This window comes from Penaeus japonicus, unplaced genomic scaffold (genome assembly GCF_977035675.1).
Source record: "Penaeus japonicus unplaced genomic scaffold, GWHDUDI00000001_assembly GWHDUDI00000024, whole genome shotgun sequence".
Taxonomy (NCBI): Eukaryota; Metazoa; Arthropoda; class Malacostraca; order Decapoda; family Penaeidae; genus Penaeus; species Penaeus japonicus.
Window position 1 is genome coordinate 25,057,366 of NW_028234426.1, and position 7,500 is coordinate 25,064,865.

At 39.8% G+C, this 7,500-nt stretch overlaps 1 protein-coding gene across 1 annotated transcript in view; it reads left to right on the forward strand.

Annotated features, from left to right (window-relative positions):
- The window catches only part of Rack1 (Receptor of activated protein kinase C 1), a 5,362-nt gene extending 1,088 nt beyond the window's left edge, over positions 1-4,274 (forward strand). The window contains exons 3-9 of the mRNA XM_043005136.2: positions 2,331-2,428; positions 2,521-2,631; positions 3,154-3,225; positions 3,330-3,464; positions 3,585-3,695; positions 3,797-3,937; positions 4,055-4,274. Coding sequence (XP_042861070.1) covers positions 2,331-2,428; positions 2,521-2,631; positions 3,154-3,225; positions 3,330-3,464; positions 3,585-3,695; positions 3,797-3,937; positions 4,055-4,234 — 848 coding nt within the window. The 3' untranslated portion in view covers positions 4,235-4,274. The remainder of the gene's footprint in view (positions 1-2,330; positions 2,429-2,520; positions 2,632-3,153; positions 3,226-3,329; positions 3,465-3,584; positions 3,696-3,796; positions 3,938-4,054) is intronic.
- Positions 4,275-7,500: the final 3,226 nt, after the last annotated feature.

Genomic DNA, 7,500 nt, shown 5'->3' on the forward strand with positions numbered 1-7,500 from the left:
GTATATAAAATGCTTAATATTGCATTAGGAATGCTTGATAACTGCCATGAACTAATTTAATGTTTCCCTGGCAAGCATCCAGGAATAAGTTGAGGACCTGTTAAATTAGTTTGTGAAAATGCACATGTGCACATAATCATGGACTACATAGATACAGAGGGGGGGTGGGGGTGTAAGCTGGCTGTGCACACTTGACCAATAAATATTTGGTAAATTTTCCGAATAACGCCGCGTTACGAAATACCACAAAAGTGGTACTGATGGATTCCTCTCAACCTCTACTATTCATATATAGTGAAATTAATGAGCGCTTGCACCCCTGAAGCCCACAATCTGGGTCCCGATAGTAGGGGAGGGCATGAAGTAGATCAGGGAAATTGCGGGGTAAAATATGAATTCCGGCCATATTTCGTATGCAAAATCTTAACCAATTACCTACCTAACTTTGCTTAGGTTTGAAGTTTGCCCTAGCCAAGGGGGGGCTTCGCCCCTCCCCCCCTGGACCCCCCCTTTTTAAGGCACTTTGTGCTACCTCGTACTACTTCGGTATCACGAAAACCTTAACCCAGCTACCTACCTCACTTTCCCTAGTTTTGAATTCAGCCTTTGCGAAGAGGGAGCTATGCCCCCCTGTGGATCTCCCCTATTCAGGGCACTTCGTGGTACTTATGATGCGTAATTAGTCCTGTAGATGAAAATGCCGCGACACGGATAACCCTCACACTGCGCCATGATGACAGCAACTGAGTCTTCGTCTCGTATATTCCTCAGGATAGGAAACTAGGACCGATGATGACGCGACCACTCAATAGAGGGCACTATAATTATACTGTAAATAATGGGGAATATTGCGCCATCTGTTGAGAGAACATAACAGCACATGCAGGTAATTCCTTGGGGGTTTCCAGTCCACAGCTTGCTACTATCCGTAAATACGTAAACACAGCCATGTTTGAATTTCAGGGCGAGGATGGTGGATTCGGGATATCTTGCCCAAGGTATGTTGCACGAAGTGCCCTAAAAAGGGGGGGTCCAGGGGGGGGGGGGCAAAGCCCCCCTTTGGCTAGGGATTAATTCAAAACTAGGCAAAGTTAAGATTTTGCAAGCGAAATATGCCCCGAAGTAGGACGAGGTAGCACGAAGTGCCTTAAGAAAAGAGACCCAGATTGTGGGGTCCAGGGGTGCAAGCGCTCATTAATTTCACTATATATGAATAGTAGAGGTTGAGAGGGATCCATCGATACCACTTTTGTGGTATTTCGTAACGCGGCGTTATTCGGAAAATTTACCAAATATTTTTAGTTAAATCCATTACAAACAGGTTATGCTGACTTTGGTACCTCTGAATTTAGTGACGTGTTCATATGGTATGACGGTGCACCGTTCCGATGTTTTATCTTCTTGGCCTGACCAGATCCAAAGACGTCATTATACCCTTCTTTAATAAGTTAAGAATAATTGCAAGGAAACTAAAATTTTGAATATCTTGATTATACAACTCAATAAATATATCCTGCGCTAGTATACCAAACTGTTACCCATTAGGTGGAGCATCAAGGTTAGAAATTCAATTTTTACACATGAATATAATGGTACAATGAATTTTTTGCCTAATACAAATCAAGTTCTTTATTTTTCATACTTGGTGCACAAAAATATTAGTAGTTCAGCTATTCTAAGTGTTTGAGCAGAGTTGAGTGGACCTTTGAGGAAGGGTCTGGGAGAAACTGTTCAGACGAGAAGTCCGAGACAAATTATAGTGCATGATTATTTCCTTGTGTATTTCCAGTAAATTGCTAACTAATTTGTGCTTGATTTGATTTGTCTTGGTCAGATTTCCCGCATAATAAGCTTCAATATTTATGCAAATCCCTGTTACTAAGAAATTTTATGGTACATCCCTCAAGAAACCCAAATATAGTAGACAATATTTCTTTATATACCTCAGATTGGTAAACCAGTTGCATATATTTGAGCAGCAAGGCTAAATTTAAGAATTTGTTTATTGAAACGAAAGTGTATGTAGGTTTGTCATCAGAATAGTCTTGGGTTTCATAGGTTAACACATTGGTCGTGGTATTAATAAAAAGTTTGTTCGGTAGGATGGCTGTTTTACATGTCTGGCATGCTGCCATCCGCGTCTATGACCGACTCTACTTTTGCATCAAATACCATTCGCTGCTAATAGGTTAATTGAAAATGCAAGTTGTATAAAAAAATAAAAAAAAAATTGTATAGCCTCTTATTTACCATTATTGATTGTAAAGCAAGATAACCTGTTACTTTGGCAAAATTCTTCGTTATTTTTTAATTTAAAATCTTTTTTACAGACAAGTCTCTGATTCTGTGGAAGCTGACCCGTGAGGAGAACAACTATGGTGTTCCCCAGAAGCGTCTTCATGGCCACTCCCACTTCATCACTGATGTGGTAAGTTCAATTTACAAGCAGTAATTAACTGATTGTGGTATGTATGGATTTGAAGGCTAGAAACAGAAATAATAAATTTGTGCCTTTCACAGGTTCTTTCTCTGGATGGTCACTTCGCCCTCTCTGGATCATGGGACAAGACTCTTCGTCTGTGGGATCTTGCTGCTGGCAAGACCACCCGCCGCTTTGAGGACCACACAAAGGTGTGACCCTGCCCCTGGCATCTATGTGGAGCATTTGCATCAAATAAATACAGGAAGCTTTTTTGTTTAATATTTTTTTTATTAGTTAGAAGAGGACGTTCCCCACTGGGTAAGTATGACACCTTGTTCAGTTCGCAGAAGCCGATTGTCTCAGAACTTGGATGTCTCCAGTTAACCCCGTATAGCTGAATGACGTGATGTTCATGTCCTGCCTTGGCTGATCTTATCGCCAGATGATGTGAATGTCTTGTCATGGCTTTGTCTGGCCATCTTGCTGGGTGATCGGGACGTAGCAGCTGAGTGTTGTTTGAGCCCACAAACAGCCTGCACACTCCAAAATTCCCCAGCAAAATGACCAGGCACGGCCAAATCGGCCTTTCCTTAATGGGTTAAGTCTTCTCTTCGCCAAAATACTCTATGTACAGTAGCTTCCAAAGAATTTTGGATTATATTTTGCATGTTTACCACTAATGAATTCCTTCCAGGTAATGGGATTCCAGAACAAGATTCTTTCTTTTCCAGGATGTGCTCTCCGTTGCTTTCAGTGCTGATAACCGTCAGATTGTGTCTGGCTCCCGTGACAAAACTATTAAGGTAAGCTTACATAGGTTTCAAGTTTCACCATACATGTACATTTTATAGGTGACTATATGATGTATGACAAGAGGACAAATTCTATAATTGTGATAAATTTTCAGCTGTGGAACACACTTGCCCAGTGCAAATACACAATCCAGGAGGATGGTCACTCTGACTGGGTGTCCTGCGTAAGGTTCTCCCCCTCTAACAGCAACCCCATCATTGTATCTTGTGGATGGGACAAGGCTGTCAAGGTAAAGCATTAATTATAAAACATTATTCTGTCCATAATTACTAATGAGATGAATTTCCATTGAAGGCAGCTTTGCATAGAGATTTCAGTGATACCAAGTTGGTTTTACCCCTTTTTATAGGTATGGAGCCTGACCAACTGCAAGCTCAAGACTAACCACTATGGACACACTGGCTACTTGAACACTGTCACTGTGTCTCCTGATGGTTCCCTCTGTGCCTCTGGTGGCAAGGTAAGGTATTGTTATTTCTATATCTAAAACATTAGAAATATTTCACAAGATTGTTGATGTAGTAACTTCGTTCACAAAATTAATCTTTTTTTCCTTTTCAGGATGCTAAGGCCATGCTTTGGGACTTGAATGATGACAAGCATCTGTACACTTTGGACCACACTGATATTATCAACTCCCTGTGCTTCAGCCCCAACCGTTACTGGCTGTGCGCTGCCACTGGCCCATCTATCAAGATCTGGGTACGTGGAAGAGTTTTGTGACTGATTTGATATTTTAAAAATTTATTTGCATTTTTGAAAATTGTTACCTTTTACTTTCTTTTTGCTCTATGGTAATGTATATTCTCCCCTTAACAGGATTTGGAAGGCAAGAACATGGTTGATGAACTGAAACCTGATGTGATCACCCAGAACCCCAAGGCTGAACCCCCACAGTGTCTCTCCATGGCCTGGTCTGCAGATGGTCAGACTCTCTTTGCTGGTTACAGTGATAGCAAGATCCGTGTCTGGCAGGTCAGCGTTACTTCCCGTGCGTAAGGGAATGTTCTGGAGTAATGCAATAAAGATTGCGAGGTGACCACCTCTTTTTATTTACAACCTTAATACACCACTTCTAGATTCCTTTTGAAAGGAACTCCTAGCTTTGTTAAAACCAGTATATTCATCTGCAGAATATCAGTTCAAATTTTATAGATGAAATGGTTTTAACTAAATGCTTGGCATATAAATATTGAAAAAACTTTGTTGAAATGATGTAGGCATATTGAGTAACGATGATGGATTATTCATGGCCTACATAGATTTTAAAGTATTCAGTATTGAAAGTGTTTGACACAAAGGCATTAAATTTTATATTTTATTTTTTAAGACACTAGTTCATCTTTTGCAGAAGAGGAATTGATACTGAAATTTACTTGGACATGAAAGACCAATATAAACTAGATAACAAACTGCTGCATTTTAGGCCCAGAATAGGACCTGATAAAAATGTGAGCATTTCAATTCACATTTTGGCAAAAAACATATTGATATTCAAATAAATTAGTGCTTAGACTGGTTTGTTTGATAAATTGCTAGGCAGCTCCACAAACTAATATTACCAGAATATACCTGGTCTATGCAGGTACCAATCATTACTAATTGTATGGTGTTTTTCATTGATTTATAAAGCACTCGCTTTGATTTCTTTTAAATGTCCGTAAAGGTTAGTTTTCTGTATATTAGTTGTACTATTTCAATGCTCTTTGGACATGATTCTAGTAAATGTCAAGACTTCAGTTAACAAGTCATTCGGTATTTAGTTTACTATACCAGTTTTTTCTAAAAATTTAGTCCTCAAACACAGAGCTGCAAACTGCTTAGGGGGTCCATAAGGGTGGATCAACATGAGGATTAGTGACTGATGAGCAATATTAAGCTGCGTCCACAAAAGCGGGCCTGATCGGCAGGCAAATTCTGCTGGGCCTGCCTGTGAATGTTGTCCACACAACCAAGGGTCGAAGCTCCAGCTACCGGACACCACCTTAGTGATTTCGCTCGACGGGCACTTGGGTAATTTGATCGTTTGCCCGTCAAATGTGCCTGTTAACCCTCTCTGGACAGGTGGTACACCACGGGTACCGCGCATTCAAGGCCCGTTCGCTGGGTGCCGTCATACGGCGTTGCTTATTTAATTGATTTAGGCCTATGTGTTTGAGAGCCCCAGCATTACAACATGCAAGGCTGGAATGACCCTAGCATGAATGGGTTAAGGCATGCCCGCTGATCAGGCCCACTCGTGTGGACGTGGCTTTACCAAACAGCAGGCAAACCACCAAAATGCCCATAGTTGAGGTTGAAACTGCCTGATGGGTGTTAGATTTAGCCTGCCCAACAATTGTTCCTTTTGTTAACATACACTGCCAAAAGCTTCTATGTCTGATACTTGTTCCTGTATAGGCACTGCCCCTAGTGTGGACAGGGCCAAGGCTATATCTGTTCACACGATCAGGCTTGCCAGGCAGTTAGTGTCTCAGACCTGTGACCAAAGGTTAAATAACTACATAACTATTGTCCACACTGGAGTTAAGTAGTTGCTAGACACCACTGGTAGTAGCTAATACTACTCATAAGTGGTTGCCTATCAATGTTTCATGAAGACTGACTTTACTGCTGCTGAGGTGGATGAAGGAAATTTGTATGGATCTTAAGGCAGACTTAATGATGGTTTTCATTTTGTTCTACAATATTAAAATTCATTGGTATCGATTTTGAATTATTGTAGTTAGAGAATTGCTAATGGATTCTGGTAATTAAAAAAAAAAAATGAAGTCCATGTTTAACAAGGGATTTTGGCATGCTCAATTTGTTCAGAATTTTTTTACCACCCTGTAGTAGTTTTTGCCTCTAAATCTTTACTAGTCAAAATGTAATGATGTGAGTGCAAACACAAACAAACTTTGTTTCACAAAATATATATCTTTCATAAAACTATAGATTTCAACACAATGCCCAGTATGTGATGTTTGAAAATATTTACGTTCTTAGATATGCTTAAATTTTGAAAGGACCCAACTGAACTGTTTAACCCACTCATGCCGGATGACGTGCTGACACGTTTTGTGGTTTTCGCGTCCGACGCCGCCGACAAGATATCTGGCCAAGGCTGGCGCTCGGGGTGAGCGAGCGGGCAGCCCAGGCTCACGGCCCGTGCGCCCGAGAATCTCGAAGCGTTCGGATGATGCGTTCGAAAACCTCGGTATAGCGACCGTGCAAAGCCGAAATGGCCCCGGCATGAATGGGTTAAGAGAAGTACAGACAACTTCCCATACTTTGCCCCCTTGGACTGTGCATTCATTTTAGTGTTGTTCATATATTAAAAGTATTGTATCAATTTGGGGTATAGGATTGAGTAACACCAAGTCATTTTCAAGTTTAACAAATGAATATCCAGGATTCAGCTGCTATACCAGGCTCTAGCCTAGTATTTACTTTTAGTAAAAGTACAATGTATCAAACCAAAATATTAGCTGCCTTTTTCTTTATAAAATGTAAGAAATATACCTCAAACAATTTTTTTCTAGATTTTTAATCATTATTCTAAAAAGAGAAGGGCCACTAGATGGTAGTCCGTGGCCTGACTTGGGCTAAGAACCCCTAAGGTTTTCCATCTACCTTAAAAGTTGTACTCAATTTTATTAAATATCAGTCATTTTGGTTTTCAGTATTGCAATGCCTCCAATGTATCAGAATTCAGAACCATGTGCTTGATGATGGATGACCTAAATATTTTATCGCTGCAGAATGCATTCACAATGGGTTAATGTAATATGTAAGGAAAAGTTTTCTACGTATTATTCGTCCTAAAAATAAAAGGAACATTTAATAGTGGAATTACTAAGAAATTACAGCAAACTTTGTCTGTTATTGACCTAAATGCAGATAATCTACATACAAACTACCTAAACCACTTGTATAGTTTGATTTAGAAACCAACATGTATGGAATAGAATACTATTTTTATGATAAATAACTATCTCCATAATATACCTAGTATGAGTGAACCTTATACTTTTATTTACATTTGACTCTAGGATAGGGATTTTATCAAAAAGGAAAGATATATCAAACTTTAGGATCTCAACAGAACTGACAGCTTGCTGCAGAGTAACTATAGCAGTAGTTCCATCTCTATCTGTCAGAAGGGATATTACACTTACACTTATAGTTTAGAATGTAAGTATATGATATGTGAATAAGTGTTCTTTGTGGTTAGGTTTAAAGATGTGTAGAGATAGGGTAAGATGAGATTAGCGAGAAAACAA